The 16,658-nt window shown below is 51.1% G+C and overlaps 1 protein-coding gene across 1 annotated transcript in view; it reads right to left on the bottom strand.

Annotated features, from left to right (window-relative positions):
• The window catches only part of LOC309595474 (nischarin-like), a 101,273-nt gene that overhangs the window by 5,378 nt on the left and 79,237 nt on the right, over nt 1-16,658 (bottom strand). The window contains exons 60-83 of the mRNA XM_082322459.1: nt 16,328-16,423; nt 15,038-15,233; nt 14,494-14,589; nt 13,394-13,439; nt 12,606-12,685; nt 11,518-11,643; nt 10,668-10,741; nt 10,237-10,311; nt 9,519-9,638; nt 8,481-8,528; nt 8,271-8,354; nt 7,206-7,352; nt 6,901-7,038; nt 6,156-6,215; nt 5,867-6,043; nt 5,232-5,318; nt 4,591-4,737; nt 4,354-4,419; nt 3,570-3,783; nt 2,750-2,899; nt 1,808-1,912; nt 1,251-1,358; nt 865-1,058; nt 26-170 (exon numbers count right to left, since the gene is read on the bottom strand). Of these exons, the coding sequence (XP_082178585.1) occupies nt 26-170; nt 865-1,058; nt 1,251-1,358; nt 1,808-1,912; nt 2,750-2,899; nt 3,570-3,783; nt 4,354-4,419; nt 4,591-4,737; nt 5,232-5,318; nt 5,867-6,043; nt 6,156-6,215; nt 6,901-7,038; nt 7,206-7,352; nt 8,271-8,354; nt 8,481-8,528; nt 9,519-9,638; nt 10,237-10,311; nt 10,668-10,741; nt 11,518-11,643; nt 12,606-12,685; nt 13,394-13,439; nt 14,494-14,589; nt 15,038-15,233; nt 16,328-16,423 (2,779 nt within the window). The remainder of the gene's footprint in view (nt 1-25; nt 171-864; nt 1,059-1,250; nt 1,359-1,807; nt 1,913-2,749; nt 2,900-3,569; nt 3,784-4,353; nt 4,420-4,590; nt 4,738-5,231; nt 5,319-5,866; nt 6,044-6,155; nt 6,216-6,900; nt 7,039-7,205; nt 7,353-8,270; nt 8,355-8,480; nt 8,529-9,518; nt 9,639-10,236; nt 10,312-10,667; nt 10,742-11,517; nt 11,644-12,605; nt 12,686-13,393; nt 13,440-14,493; nt 14,590-15,037; nt 15,234-16,327; nt 16,424-16,658) is intronic.

The following is a 16,658-nucleotide window of genomic DNA, read 5'->3' as shown; positions in this document are numbered from 1 at the left end:
GCACTGCGGAGTTGAGCACACTCACCATGAAAGTGCAGGTCGGTGCAAATGGCCTCCCGATGGCACTGCCCGTTGTCTTCCAGGCACCGGTCTGTGGGGGGCACGGCCTCTTCTAGGCACTGGATCCCGTCACCGACATAGCCCCGCTTGCACTCGCAGCGCCGCTCGTTCTGCAGCACAAAGGAGGATGGCATTTGTGTGAGTTCAAACATGCAGATGCCAGCTGGGGATCCTTGTATCCCTGTGAAGATGGGGATGAGCCTTCAGAACGCCTCTACAGCCTGCCGGGACTATGACAAAGCTACGAAAGGCCAAGTCCTAACCCCGCATCCAACTGCACGTGAACCAAAAAATGTCACATTGAATCGTTGTCACATGCTGTTTGAAAGACAGCTGAGCTTCGAGGTACGTGGCTCATGATTCTTGCACTACATCATGCTCCCAGTCCCATCTTCTGGCCTGCAATAAGCAGCTCTGGTTCCTCTGCAAAAGTGGCCGGCATTGTCCTCGAAGGACCATCCCAGAGCCCCCAGAACAGTCCAGAAATGCCACAACTGACACGACTTATGCTCCTTAGACAGAGGAATGGGGGAAAATGGCCTCATCATAACATCACCAGGATGTGTGGCTGTTCACCACAGCCGGGCAGCAGACCGAGGGCATGGCACCTGCCTGGCAGTAAGGACCTGCAGGATGAGCACAATTGCTAAGGGGACCGGAGAGGAGGGGCAGGCTGGGGACTGCAGTAACAGGGGACATCATGGTCACATTGCTGTCCTCCAGCAGCCTGAAGCATCCTATGGCAGCCGCCTGCGCTGTCCTCCCAGGCATGCAGATCTCCCTGGACCCAGGGGATGTACTCACCGGCCCAGTGCTGATGCAGTTGGCGTGCTGGCTGCAGTCCCCGTTCCTACCATCCGCGCACCTGTCTATGGGGTCGCAGACGTAGCCGTCGCCTCCGTACCCGGGAGCACAGGTACAGGAGACGTTCACGCCAACCTGTGTGCACTGTGCGTGCCTGGCGCACCCCCCGTTGTCCTGGCTGCACATGTCGATCACTACGGGGATAAAAGTGTTGTTAGATTAACTAAAATACCTTGCTAGGTGTCCTGTCTGTCTGTCCTGCCAGTCATCCCACCAATATGACTACACTCCACAGAGCTGCTCAGGAGATGGTCACCTGTTGTCTTGCTGTGGTTGTCTGCTTTCTCCTTCGCTCACCACCCCAGCCCCTCGTGGCTCTCCCCTACCTGAGCACGTTCTCCCATCTCCTTCGTAATGTAGATTGCATTCGCAGAGGTTGCCAGAGCGGCAGACGGCCTGGGGGTGGCACGGTGGAGAGCAGGTGGGCGTCATGACTGAAAGCAGAACACGCACAGGTCAGAATGATCCAAGGGCTGCAATGTGGGCACGGCTGCCATCGCCAGCCTCCGCCCCAGGCCACCTGCCCCATGCTGCCCCTCTCTCTCCCCTGTGCTTTTCTGCAGATGCCTCACCCAAACCCAGAAGACCGTTACTCCTTCAGATAAGCCTCAAGCCTTCAGCTCACCCTCAAGCTCTTCATGGAGCACCTCTGAGCTCAAGGACTTGTTCACGATCAAGTGCAGCTTTCCTCCTCCTCCTCCTCACCACCCCAACCCTTGTGAAATTCAACAGCAAGGGCCAGATCTCAGAATGAGCCCCACAATTGAGAGCTCTTTTTTGGAGATATTTCTGAGCAGCTGCTTGAACAATCCAGCTGCTGGCAAAGCGGCTGCATCCACCGAGTCTCAGAGAACAGAGGGTGGTGGGACTTGGCATCCCTCACCTAGTCTGATTTCACAGTGGTCTCCAGTCCAGCCCTCGGCACAGAAGCAGAAGCCATCACCATGCAGTCCTCCGTTGCACACGCCATTCTCAGTACAGTTACACTCTGTGAGGAATGGGTAAAAACACTGACGCAGCATGTCTTGGTGGCAGTGAAAGGCCATGCTCGGGCCACGGGACAGCCACGTGGCAGAAATGCGGCTTGTGTGTAGTGCATGAAGGCAGGCACAGCAGTACACACGCGTCCCTTCCTGATGCTGCCAGCCCTTGCCCCCACCCTGCAACATGCACCCTTCACGGAGGAGGGGAAGCCTCTCTGCACCCACAAACCCTCATCGTTCCCCTCCCCGGGCATTTCTAGAGACGTATTTTTCACTCTGAGTCCCTGCAACCATACAGCCATCAAAAACCTTCCTGGAGACCCTGTAAAGCCGAGCTGGGGACGGGGGAACCAGGAACTCCCTTTTCCTTCCCTTTGCCTCACAGGGGCACAGGTCCCTGCTGAGCATGTCCCAAGAGATGCTCTTTCTGTACAGGGTTCATCACGACTTACGGATTTGTCCCCAGCCCAAAATACGTCATAACACTTTCTGCCAGACTGGGGCTCTCAGCTCTGCATGACAAATGAGGAGTTTTTGACCCGGGGACCTCGGCACAGAAGGCCACCCAGCCTTCTCAAACTACAGCTGGAGTAGTTTGAGACGGCAAACTACGTTTACCCAAATGGCTGTCCTGCCAAGAGGCCGTGGAGAGCTCCAGCCCCAGAGGTCTGACCTGAGCATTACTGGGACTGATGCATACGTGGCAGCACTGATTCCCATGCTGTAAGCTGCAAAGAGGTCAGCCCAACACCTGCCCCCTCTCCAAGTAGCACCATGCGCCACTGCCACCCCTGCACAAACCCTCTGCATTGCTGCCACCCCACAGGTGGAAGCAGCCTTACTTCGGCAGTCTGGCCCATATCTGCCCGGCGCACACAGCTCACAGCTGGTCCCGATGAAAGCCTCGCTGCAGTTGCATCTCCCCGAGCCACCGATTTTGTCGTCGCAGGTACCATGGTTACTGCACGGCATCTCCAGCCCTCCCGGGCACGCTGCAAATGGGGCACCTTAGTGAGGTTGCGGTGACAAAGTGACCCTGTGCTGGAGGGGAGCCACCCGCTGCCCCGAGCAGAGCCTGCACACCAGGTGCCACGTGAGCTGCTGCTTACGGGGTGCTCAGACCACGGAGCCTGCTCAGCAGCCTGGGGAGTGAGTGCTGGGGACGTCCCATGACAATAAGCCTTAGGAACAGGGGCAACAGGGACAAATTTGGCATAGCTTCCAGCCTGGGAAGACCCTCTGCTGCAATATGCTGAGTCTGTGCTGGCCCGCCCCATGCTAACCTGGCAGCAGTCATCCAAGGACATGAAAGCTGCCCATAGATGAAGTGCAGAGGGCAGATGCCAGGGAATGGTTGAGCATCGACAAACCTAGGAGCGAGTGACATGTCTGACAGCCACCCCCAGCAGCCCTGTGCCCAGGGCTCTCCACGGGGACAAGCGGTTCTCCAAGGAAAGAGAATTCCCTGTTATGATACCATCCATACGCACTCTCAGGCAACCGTTTCCTGCACCCTCTACAGACTGGGGCTCCCTGCCTGGGGTTTTGCCCACCCTTCTCCAGGGAAGCACATTCATGGATGCCAGATGTCTGTGCTGAACCAGTAATGCCACCTTCCCACAAGAAAGGGCGGAGGCAGGAAAGGGTCGCATGGCTTCTTACCCCGACAGGCATGGCCATAGTGGTTGGCACAGCACTGAGGGACCCACTGGGTGGAAACGCAGGTCCTCCTGCAGCCTCGTTTCAGAGGCTCCCAGTTTCTTCTGAAGGTGTCCCATGGGGAGGGTGGCCAGGATGGCCGCAACAGGGAGTTGCGGTGAAACAGAAAAGTGTTTCTCAACAGCTGGTTTCCATAGTAGCAGCGCCTGGATTCCCCCTGTGAGGAAACAGGCAAAACACAGAGTTTGCCACATCGGTCACTGACGTCTCACCTTGACTTTTCTTGTGCCACTCATTCAGTTTTATGACAAGTAACAAAGGCTTCCTAACATGCGATGGGGCTGGTGACAGAGGAGCCACAGATGTACCTCAGGGGCATGCCAGAAGCCCAGCAGAGAGAGACAACGGACGATACAATGAGAGTGGGGTACAACCACTGCCCCCCAAGGCTGCTCACCATCTGATCCCTGGTCCATCTCCAGCGGCCAGGCCAAGCTCTTTTGCTCTAGAGCACCCAGAGAAGCCCCCAGTGCTGCTGCAGGGATCCTTGCAGCCACTGTCACTCATATAGAGATTGACCAAGCAAAGACACGGCCCCATGTTGCTCAACCCAGCTCCTGCCCTACGGGACCACGTGACTTGGGGCAAGGCATGGACAGTGCGACCAAGCTGAGGGACTCGCTGCATGCAAGCGTGCCTTCCTTTTGCTGCTAAAACATGAGAGGCATGTGGGTATTGTCATCAGTCCCGTAACAGGCCTCCTTGGTGACAAAGCTGTGAGCTTTACCTGCTGAACGGAGCCAGGAGGGCAGGGTGGCTCGAAGCCGCAGAGTCCGCAGCTCTTTGTAGATCCCTGTCGAGGAGAGAAAAAAAACCTCACAGCAACTCAATATGTGCTTCTGCCTCTCTTGGCTGCTCAGAGCTTTGCCAAGGAAGAGCAGCAAGCCCTCCCACCATCCCTCTTCCCACGCATGGTGCTCAACAGGTGGCACAGATCCTCACTGGCCTCATCACAAGTGCTTACCGGCAGCTCAACAAAGGTGAACTCATCACACCGAGATCCCAGATCCGGTGGCTCCAACAGCCTATTGATGCCATAAGCAATGCCCCCATTGAATTCCATGTGCCTCTGGATGATGGTGGCATCGTTGTTCCCCACCAGAAGCTCCCCCTACCAGAGGAATAAAGCAACTTGTGATCCTGGCACATCCTACATCCTGGCCGCACCACCCAAAAGTTGCCATTTTTGGCTGCCATGGCTTCTCAATCACCCCAGAACTCTCCAAAATCTCTGTGCTTATGTCCTTGACCATCCTTCCCGATTGCCACTTTTCATGGCTACATCTCCTAAGAAATGGCCTCTGTCTATGTAACACGTGCGCTGTAAAGGTCATGACGCCATGTGGTTGGCTTTGCAACCTGGTCATCGTGAAGTGCATGTGCAGGTACCACATGCCTCCGCACTTTCCTGCCAGCTGGCCACAGAGTCTCGAGCCTCTCTACAGGCTCAGCTGCAGCCAGGGGAATGGGGTGTCTCAGCCTGCAAGCACCCCAACTCTGTGTTCACGTCCTGCCGGTGACCGACATGGAGCATCAGTTGCCCCGTGGCTATGCCCAGGGACACTTGCTCAGTGGAAAGACGAGCCCAGCATTGCCATCACTCACCACGTGGGTTTTGCTGCAGCTGAACGAGACGGTGGAGCCATGCATGGTCCGTATGGATTCGACTTGGGGCATGTTACCAGCAACAATCTAGGAGGGAAAAAGAAGAATGTGAACGGAGAGACAGGCAAAACTGGCAGTTCATACTTCTAACAGGATGGTGCCTGGTGAGGACAGGGGTCAACAGCTACACTGAGAGGGGGTGTGACATGGCAGCGTGTGAAGGTGGTGTGGGCAGAACAGCGTAACTATGCTGGGTTAGTCCTAGATTCCTGAACAGTAAGAGATCAGTGTGCATAAGCAGTCCCTGGTTTTGCTCAGCTGGACTTCCCTTGTTCATCACCCCTATAGACAAGAGCCTGTTTGTGAGCCTTGCATTGACACTCTGGCGGTGATGTGGCCTCCCCAGGAAGTTGCTGTAAGAAGGTTTCAGCTCAGCCACGCTGCACCAGAGGTTCATGATGAAGCAGCAGTTGCCTCAAATGCTCAAACAGCTTTGGGTCTTCTCCGGACAACTAATATGCTGCATGTTCTACAGCAGCAAAATATTTGGCAAGGTCACTCTGGAGTAACCATAGGCAGGTGGTTGCACCACACGTAGCCTCAGGAGGTACGAGCCTGTTTGTTGTCACATTTACCTTTGTGTCCCTGATCATGTGCGCTTTGAGGTAGGAGGCCAGCACGTCCCGATGCTCTCTGCGGTACAGCCACTTCTGCCTTTTCTCCGAGAGGGCATTAAATGCAGCATCTGTGGGCCACAGCATGGTGAATGGTCTATGCAGGGGGTCACTAACCAGTGGAAGCAGCTCCGCATCCTGTCCGAGATAAGAGAGGATACAAAGAAAAAAACCACAAGCCAAAACTGAACATTCACATGTACATATACACACCACCTCCCCACAGAGCAGCAGGCGTCAGGTTGCTCACCTGCAGCAGCTTGCTATAAATGGTGTATCCAAAGGCCTCTGCCACTTTCGTGATATTTTGCTGCAGAGAGAAGAAAGCAAACAATCGTCACTTACACGTCCCCCTCCAGGCCCTGGAGCAGTAATGCAAGGGAGAAACCAGACAGTTAACAACTACAGTAGCTGAACACAAGTTTCTCTCTGTCATCATCATGCTGATGGATGGGGCCTGGCGAGTGCTTGCATGCAGCAGCCACCACTTTTCTGATTCATCCTGGATAGACACTGCTATGGCAGGAGCTGGGATGAATTTCAGCACTCTGTTGTGCTGTACAGAAAATGTGTTATTTACTGTAAAATGCAGGATCTATAAGCTTCTAGCACTTGTTTGAGAAGTACCAGAGAGACATTGGCAATCTCACACTGCAATCTGCTCTGCACTGGGAAAGGGAGTATGATGGTTGGCATGGGACATGATCCCCCTGCCTACATCCAGTACTGTTGTTCCCTAGTGATGAATCACAGCTCCTTCTGTCCCAAATATTGCTATACCACAAATGCTGTCACCTTCACAAGCCAAATCCATGCCCTCAGACATCCCCTACACAGCTAGGAACAGGGAGGAAGAGCATGCCACATGGCCTTGGGCTGAGGGCGTGGGTGGTGGGGCTTATCAGGGACAGCACTATCAGAGCTGTTGGGAGAAAGATCCGAGCTCTGTCCTCACCATGGCAGTTATCAGGGCACAGTCACTGCTTCAGGCTTACCCGTGAGATCTTTGAGGAAATGTTATGGTCCACCAGGTCACTAGGAATTAGGATCTTGTCAATGAAATGAATGACCCCATTCATGCCAATGATGTCACTCACGACCACTTTGGCTTCCTCATTGAGATAGATGCTATTCTGAGAGAGAAAGGATGCGATGACGTATTCCCACCCACAGCACTGCCCTATAAGCCACCTGCAGGCCCTAGGCAAGTCACTTGCCACAACAACAGTGGCCTTCAAATGACAGCAAATGTGACATCCTGCCACGTGGGACAGGGAAGGGAATTGTGGCAGAGAACTACCTCTTTCACTGTGATCTTTATTTTGTGGCCAGATAAAGATGTAAGGGATTCCTGGGCTTCCAGGTCACTGGACAGCAGTTTTTGGCAGCCCACCATGTGGTAGCGAAGCAGGTCCCGGAGGAGACCTCTGCTCCTCCACTCCTCAAACTACAGAGAGAAAACAAAAATGAGATCACACTGGGGGCACTTTGCCTTGCTGGGGCAGGGCAGGCAGACCCAATGAGGGAGACCTGGATTGCCCAAGCCCCCTCTGACCCATCCCTGCAGGAAAGCCAGTCCCCCCAAAATGCAGTGAATGCACAAAACCATTCGAGAGCTTTGGGAAATTTCAACCAGCTTGACAAAACCAGCATTCACGTCCCTTGATGGAGGACAAATGACCACACTGGCCTTGAGAAAGTGACACCTGGGATACGTGGTCATTGGGAATTGTTCTTTTCCTGGGTGGATGGGGGGGGCATGGGAAAAAGGTTGGGACTTCTGGTGCAAAGCTGCACAACGGGACTTGTGAGACACGGTATTAGGATCTTCCATTACACCGACACCAGAAAGCTGTTGGTCAAGAACCTGTCTGGTTCACAGGGTCACAAATAAGGATCTCTCTTCCTCCATGTCTCTGCTTGCCCCAGATATCCCACTTATTGGGACTAGAAGGAAGGGACCAATGGAGGCAGAATGGCAGGGCCTGGGGCACAGAGCAGGAATAAGAGGTCTTCATCAACGATGCTGTGAAGCCTTGCTGTTACCAGCTGCTAACAGCCATGGGTAACAGAAGTCACCACACATCACTGATCTGGCACAGTGCCTCCGAGGACCATGAGGCAGCGGCTCCAGTAAGGGTCTCCTTACAACAGGAGCCATGTCCACCCCTGCCCAGATTGTCTCTGTAGTGAGCTGGCATCCAAACCTCTGCTCTTACACTGATGGAGAATGGGGGATGCCTTTAACTCTCTGCAGTGCAGCCCCTTTGCTTCAATTCACTAGGCAGAACAGCCCCAGAGGGGACACTGCCATGACCGGAGCTCACCAAACACCTGACAGCACTTGGGATGGGAAGACACTTACCATTGTGGTGTTTCCTACGAAATCCGTCCGTGGGACGAAGACAGTGAAAGGTCCTGCCCCACTGAGCTCCTTGATGTTTTCCGCCTGTGATAGAAGATCATTTGTGGGAAGGGAAACAGAAAACACAATTCCAGTTAGCAAGACCCTTTGCAGAAAACCCTAAGTGGGGTTTACTACACAGAGACAAGGACAAAGCTATCTGTCACCAACCAGTATCATCTTAAAGAACACAGACGCATCTTCGATCCTTCCGAGCTCCTTAAACAAAGAGAAAGAGCTGGTGTTAGCAGAGTCCCCTCCACTTGCTCCTCACCAGCCAGCACAGTGACCTGCTCCTTCCACTCCAGGTCACTCTTCCACCCCACTGAGACACTGGTTCTCCTGACACACCATAGTGATCTTTCCCTCCCTCCCTTGCCAGCACTTCAGGCATGGATGACATGGAGGTTACAAAGCAGGCAGTGACCTCTGCCTGGACCATTCACATCGCAGATGCTGCAGGATGGAGTGGACAGAGAGATGAAAGCCAGCTGCTTCTGCAGCAGCTGTCTCAAAGGTGCTGCCCCTGTGCTCATGGGACACCTTGAGTGCTTCACAAAACCTCTGCTTTAACCTCACTGAGCTGCCACTGGGATGCTGTCCAGAGTGGCAGACATAGGCTTGGCAGGGAAAACTCCCTCTCCTTACCACACTAACTTTCAGGATGAGCAGAAGCACAGAACTGAATCCATCTCTTCCAGCTCTGCTGTGGGGATGACAGATTTTATTTGCCACTACCAGAAAAGCTCACCAGTTTGCCCAAGGACAGCTGTTGTATTGGCAAGAGAGCCGGAGATAAACTGCTGCTCTCCAGACTGGATCCCAAGTCCTGGCATGGCCACAGGGGACACCTGCCCTGATCCCACAGGCTGGGAGAAGGGGGTTCCCTTGGGAGAAATGAAATTACTCCCATTTGCTTATAACATTAAGAAAATAGCACCCTGGAGGTATGGCCAATGTTGCTGGCAGAGCAGCAGAGTGTTCACATCATGACTCCCTTTGGAGCAAAGTTGCTTTACTGTGATTCTCTCCCACAGCTGGCACACCAAATACACCTACAATTTATGGACAGTTTGCCTCGAAGCACCTGTCTCCACTCCTACACCAGACGTGTCGATATGACACCTGCAGCTTACGCTTGGAGGGGAGGGAGCAGTTTGCTGCAGGGCAGGGGGCCCGAACACAAAGGATGCTGCGCATGCTTCTCACCTGGTACACTTTGCCATGGCAGGTGAAGCCATCTCCGATACTGTGCCAAGAGCAGGAGCAGTTTCGAGTGCCAGGGCCCGTGTACTTGCAGAGCCCAAACGGACTACAGCCTCCGTTGTTCTAGCAAGAAAAGCAAAAGGCTTGCATGGAGGGGCACCACCAACAATTTGAATGGCCACTTGCGTGTGGGAGCTACTAACCACATCCAGCCCAGTGCAAAGGAAACCATTCCTCCCATCTGTCCAGTGCCTTAGAATAAACCTCACCCAAATCTTCAAGGGCTTTTCAGCACAAAATCCTCCCATGAAAAAAGACTTTCGCACCTTGCTTTGGAACCCAGAGTGATGACAAAACCCTTGATTCAGAGAGACATTTAGACACGGCAGCAATGCCATGACCACAGACTACTCTTAAGCTTTGGAGCATGTCTCACACAAAATGGAGGCAGAGAAAAAAGCCCACATGCCTCTAACCCTGTGTCACTGTTTCCATGCTGCTTCTCCCACAAGACGGAGTGCCAGGTGGCTGACATACTTGCAGGCCATTGTGAGAGGCAATGGAAACCAAACACACCGCAAAATCCCTTTGATATGTGAAAAGGCAAGACAGCTAGCTCTAAACAAGTAGGCTAACCCTGTTCTTGCTGTTAACTGTTGGGAGAAAGGAATGCTTCAAGGCTGTGGCCTTCACCTCTGGTAATCGCAAAATGCAGACATACCTGTTCACACAAGTTGATGGGGTTGCACTGGCTCACGCCATCCCCACTGTAACCAGGCAGACAGTTGCAGGCAACCTGGAGGGAGAACAGACGCTCAGTCTGAAACTTAGATCCAATAAAGAAAGCACACAATGGATGAGCTGGATGGAAAGCACATGGTATAGCACCCAGCGCTACATTCATGAATAACCATGCTTGCGTCAACAACAAATATAACCCAAGACTGCCTCCAGCCTCTGGCCAACAGAAGGCATCTGCTTTCAAGGAAACAGCAATCTTTTCATGCCCTTCCCAGGCAACTTTTCTATGTATGTGGAAGGTAATAAGCACAAGGCAGAGCACTGCAATGGAAAGGATTGTCTCTAAGAGAATTACACAGCTGTGACAACCTCCATAATAATGTTGCCCTGACATCCATCTTACATACTCACCTTCCTTGGGCCTGTTTTAATGCACTCTGCATTGGTGTGGCAGCCCCCGTTGCTTTCAAGACAGAGATCAATTTCTGCAGCAAAACAATAAGGCCACATTATTGCTGAGGGCTGCTCAAGGCAGCTGGGAATTGGTGACCCAAAGAGGTATTGGGAAAGCAACAGGGAGGACATTCCCAGCTTGGGAAACATTCTGGTAAAAAAAGCTGTGATAGCAAAGCTATAGAGTACAACTGCAAGTTCTACTCCTGCCACACGTGGGTCTCTGAGTTGTGATAAATCTGCCCACAGAAAATCCCATGCCTGCCTGGGTGTGGTTTAAAGGATATGAGAGGACTGGACTCTCCCACAGCTCCATCTTCATGTCAGAGCACCACTGTGGGAGACTGCCCTCACCCTCTGTCTCTGGACCTCTCCACAACATGCATAAGGGCAAGAAACCTCTCAGGGCTCTTTTGGTTTGAGACCAAAACACTGGTCTGAGGCCACCCAGTGAGACAGGTGCCAAGGGCAGCGTGGGCTCTCTGCCCAGTTTCGGGTGGCACTGTGCTCGGGCAGTGATGACTACGTCACTAATCATGACTTGGGAGAATGCTGAGCACATACCTATGGGTATTTAGGTACACGCGTACATGTACGCGTTCATACACCTCAACAAAAAGCAGAAAGACAGTTGAATCAAGATCAGCCAGCAACTACTTGCTTTGAAATAACCACTGCATGAACAGAGTGAAAGGAGAATTGAGTTATTCAACACTTTAACCTGAAATTTGAATGCTTTTAGTCTGAAATTCCCCTTTGCACGGATGATGCCTCACCGCTATCACCAAAACATGTACCGAGCACTCACCCATGCAGAGCGTCCCATCTCCAGCATAGCCTTCCTTACAAACACAGGTTCTCTCTCCTGGGGACACTTTAGTACACACAGCGTGTATGGAGCAGCCACCATGATCGATAGTGCATGGATCTATTTCTGTGACCACAAACAAGAGAAGCAGAATCAGCTCAGAGCATCTGGGAAAGATGCGCTATGCCAGAATGATCATCCATCTTAACAAAAATCACAACGTTTTATTAAAATCCCTTTGTTTCTCGACGAAACTGTAGGTCCTTTAAAGGCATGGGGCTTTGTCCGGATCCAAGAAAGGCCAGTCCAAAAGTCATGCTGAGCTTAAGTAACCCCCAAATTGGACTAGGAAGTCTTTCCATCACAGCATTTGCTCACTGAGGGCTAATGGTTAGACGAGAAAAAAAAAATATTTTCCTGCACAATGTAAATGTTGGGGTTTTTTTTGCTTTTTCCCCCCTCACTCATTTTCAAACAAGGGCAATACTGAAAAGAAACTGTGATGTCTACCAGTGTTTTGACTGTTACAATTTTATCACTCTTGAGTGTGTTTTCTTGTCTGTTTGCTTTTGACATAGACCAGCTTTGCGTGTAGCTCTAGAGCAGTATACCAAAGTCCTAGCTCATTTTGGCACAACTGCTGCACTGCTCCTACCCAATTTTGGCATGGCGAGCAAATAGGAGGAGTACAAAATTCTAGGGAATTGAAGCATCCATATTACAGGGATTCATGGCCAAGATTGTTATATCTTTGCCACCATTGCTATGATATCAGAACTAATATAACCCATTCATGTGCATCTCTCTCCACAAGCAATAAGAACTGCCCTGCTACACTTGACTGCCTTTTTATTCCTTTCTCGCAGGCTCTAGCAACATCAAGAGCATCCTGCATAAAGCTCTGGACTGGAAAACTTCTCTACCAAAGCGTGGTAGAGTTCACGGTGGATGACTGAGCGGAAAAGGATTTGAACGATCTTTCCCCTGGCAACATCATGCCATTTACTTCACACACAAAACCCTTGTCTTTGCGTAGCTTCAACACGTGTTTGCAGGCCTTGACTCTTGCCCACACTTGCTGGACATACCTGTGCAATGGGTCCCATTCCCTGTGTATCCAGCAGAGCAGAAGCATGTAGGTGGGGAATCTGCGGAACTATTGAGGCAGCTGAAACAAGAAAGGGATAAACAATCACTGACGACACCTCCTGATTTGCTCGGCCAGTGGGAAACAGTATACAAGCCTGGCATGTGCAAGTTAGAGTCCACACTGACCACAGGAGGAACACGCCTGAAGTTGCTGTATATTTCTTTACAGCACCAAATATTCAAGTCACACTGGCCAGGGAGCTGGCATCCAGGCACAGGCTTCACACCTTGCACAGTGCACCTTGACCATGTCCGTGTGCTTCTGCACGGTAGAATGGAGATGGCTGGGTCCCAGTACCGCAAAACAGGAGACCAGAAAATAGATGGAGAAGGCAGCGAGAGGGAGTCATCACAGCCCATCAGCCTATTTAATTTAATTCCTTGGTGGGGGCAGGCAAGGCAGAAGGGGCTTGTCAGTGGCTGTTTGATTTGCTCCATGAATAAGGCCAGACTTGGAGTACCTTGGAGTCTCCACTTTCTCCCATCCACACATGCAGAAGAAACTTGGAAAGAATTTATGCTCAAACAGACAACATCCTTGGGGAAAGTGGATGTGGCTTAGCACCAAAGAGAGTTCCCAGGATGGAACTGACATTTATGCGCCTTTAATGAGCAAGCACCTCCTCCCAGCCTCTGTGAAGCCCTAGACATAGAATCATCTCTATGTAAAACACATACAAACACACATGGCTTTCTCAGAATGACCCAGCCCCTTGTCTGTACTTACTTGGCCATTTGATGGCAAGTGTTATTGCATAAGTCAATCTCGATTCCTGGAAGAGAAAACACAAACGTTACTTGGCATTTTCAATTTAGCACTTGCTGGGGAGATTTTCTGCCATCTAGAGTAGACTCTGCAAACAGCCTCACTGCCACACTTGTGGTGCCCTGACTGATGAGGGGACACAGCAGCAGTTATGCTAACTCTCACATCCTACATGGCAGCAGGAAAACCTCATGGGATTTATCTTCTGGCATTTTGTAATGGAGTGAATTCAGTGTTCTCTGTCTGAACTAATGGTTCAATTTGATCCTACCTGCATGGCCTCCACATTGCTAGGACTGAAACAAGGACTGAAACCTCGTTAATCCAGACATACAGGGCCATTTGGCTTTGTCCCATTCAAAGCAAAAAGATGAACTTGTTTCATGCTTTACATTTACAGTAGTCAGGACAGCTCCACTCATTTTCCATTTCTAAATGCCCCCAAAACACTTCACTACAAAATCAATCTTTGTGTGCAGACGTTTGAAATCCCAAATTATTTAGGAGCTCGTGTTCCCCCCCCAGCCCAATGGTAATCATAATCCCAAATCCCAGGAATAATCATCTTCAACATATTACTTTGATACACAATGACAGATTAATTGAGAACTGCAGACTATGGCCTGAGCTCACCTAAATCAACAGATCTTGTCAGCAGAAAAAGCAACTCAGCAGACACACTGCAGCCCTTTGGAGGCTTCAAATCAAGCCCTACCACCTTCTTAGGCAAGTAACAGGAGTCATGATCAACCCAGTCTGGCTGGGAGCTTCCATCTCTCACCCAGGGCGAGGGGCTGTTCTTGAGGTGCCCCAAATCTCAGTGGGGACAGAAGAAGGTGATATGCTTTTCCCTACATGAATTTCACCCAAATAACTTCAGGGCTCATGTGCTGTTGGGGAAGTCACACCACAAATGTAGCTCGTGTGCAGGAATGAGCTAGCACAGTCTGATAAGCTTTCTGGGGGATGCAAAGAACATGCAACTGTGGTCACCTTGCTCAGCTAACACAGATTTCTCTGCCAAAAAGGCAGTATTACACCATGGGCCCCTTCACACTCACTTTCTTGGCAGGTAGGGCCCTTCCATCCCGGGAAACACTCACAGCTCCCGTCCCCTTGCAGTCCATCATTACATATGCCATTGTCGCAGCCACATTCTGCAGAGGAAATATAAACACTCATCACTGTCAGACCAACCAGGTTTCACAAGCAGAGTCTTGCTGCCATTTCACTCACTGCTCTGTTCATAATCCAATGCATCAAGCTGCCATAAAAAAAAGTCACAGGAGCATCTCCTCTTGTTCCCTTCCTACCAGGCCAAAAAGCCCAGGAATGACCACCCACCTCTACTTTCTATAGTTTGGGTGGCAGTAGGATGAGCAGCATAGCACAGTCTTGATTTGAGGATGAAAAATGGGGCCACTCCTCTGGCTGACCACAACTCCTGCTGTCCCTCTCTTGGTGGCCTGCCAGCCATTTGCCTGTCTCAGAGGTCTTGGGACATTTCTTCCCTCCCACCACCCCTCCTGAGAGCTGAGACGTGGCCACTTTTCTCCCCTTGCAGGCAGGATGGTAGAGACAAGCTGCAATAGCCATTGGTGTCACCTGATTTGCAGTCAGCTCCGTATCGGCCCACTTCACACATTTCACAGGCAGTGCCGTGGAAACCCTCCAGGCATCGGCACTCTCCACTGCCCTCGATGCCGTCCTGGCATTCCCCATTCCCGGAGCACCACTGGCCTGGCTTCCCTGGGCACATCTCGCACATGTGTCCGTAGTAGCCGGGGCAGCAGACGGACCTCTAGGGAACCAAAAAGAACAGGTCGGGGTGAGCCATCTTGTGCAGCACAGACAAGGTACAGATTTATTGGGGAAGCCACTCCACTTGTTTAACTATCTGATAGCCATAATTTCTGACAGGTGAAAGGGCCAGATGGGCAGGGTTAGGACAGAGTGAGCCCCCCAAAATGGGGTGCTCCGTTGCCCAGAGCCTCTTGTAAAGGTCTGCACTGCCACTTGAACAACACTGGCCATTTGGTAACATAAATGTTCAGTCCTGTGCCCATCCAGCCTATCTTCTGCCTGCGTCCCACCAGTGAGAGACTCTGTTGGGCAGAGAAAGGCTCTGCCAGGAAGTGATTTGGTTCAGAAGCCTGATTTAACTGCTCTCATTTCTTTCTGCATCTACCTACGAAGGGAGGCAACCATGACGGGACCAAGTTGGACAGTACAGATGAAGAGAAACATCATCCAACAAGGGAATGCAGAAGTGCCTAGTGAGGTACAAATGTTGACTGAAACTCTCCCTGTGGGACCATATGTCCAACTGCCTCTCTCCCTTCTCCTCTATCGCCCATTCCCACCAAACTTTCCAGGGAGATGCTTCAATACCTGTAAGAGCTCAAATTCACACAAGTCTTTCTATTACCATTTCCTCTTCAATTGTTTTCTCCCAGCCACACATTTTCACAAAACTGGTGGGGCCATAATAGCTGTGAGACCTTCTGCTCCTTGCTTTGGTTTGGCTTCAATTAGTCATCAGTTTTTCGGGAAGGCACATGCACAAGCAAAATACCATCATTCATGCCTCATTTCCTTAGGAAACCAGACTACAAACATTCAACTCCTTCTCTTCCTCTGCAGGACAAAACCCAAAGTAACAATACCAAAGCAGCAGACCACAATCCATCACTGTGCAGACGTTTCCGCAGGTTTGTTTTTTCTCCAGTGCCCTCTATCTCCAGGATGGAAAGCGACTCCCAGATGAGCCCAGTCTCAGCTACGTAATGGCACAAATGCAGCCAGGACTTCAGCACAGGCTGTATTTCCATGGCTGTATTTCTAATACCCATCTTCCTTTTGTCAAAATGAATCTGAGGAAAATGTTTCTCTTACCAAAGAAACCTTTGCACAGGTGAAATGGCAGCCAAGTATTCCTGTATCCCCAGAACGTAATTCACAGCGAGCAAGATTCTTGCTGCCTGGGAATTCCTGCAGGTAAAATTAACATAGATACAGACAGAAGATATTACAATGTTTAGACAGATTGTACATTCTGGTACATATGGCGGTGTTCTTGCCTAACAGAGGAATAATGCTTTTTATCTTACAGGAACAGCCCTAAAAATTTGGACTTCCCAGAGCTGAGACCAATGAGGCATCTCTAGATGTGAGGTCACCACACATAGTCTATTTTGTTACCTGCCAAATTCATGGTATACGTGTC

The sequence above is a fragment of the Platalea leucorodia genome (genome assembly GCF_965183815.1).
Source record: "Platalea leucorodia genome assembly, chromosome: 9".
NCBI lineage: Eukaryota > Metazoa > Chordata > Aves > Pelecaniformes > Threskiornithidae > Platalea > Platalea leucorodia.
This window is presented reverse-complemented; position numbering and strand designations above follow the sequence as displayed.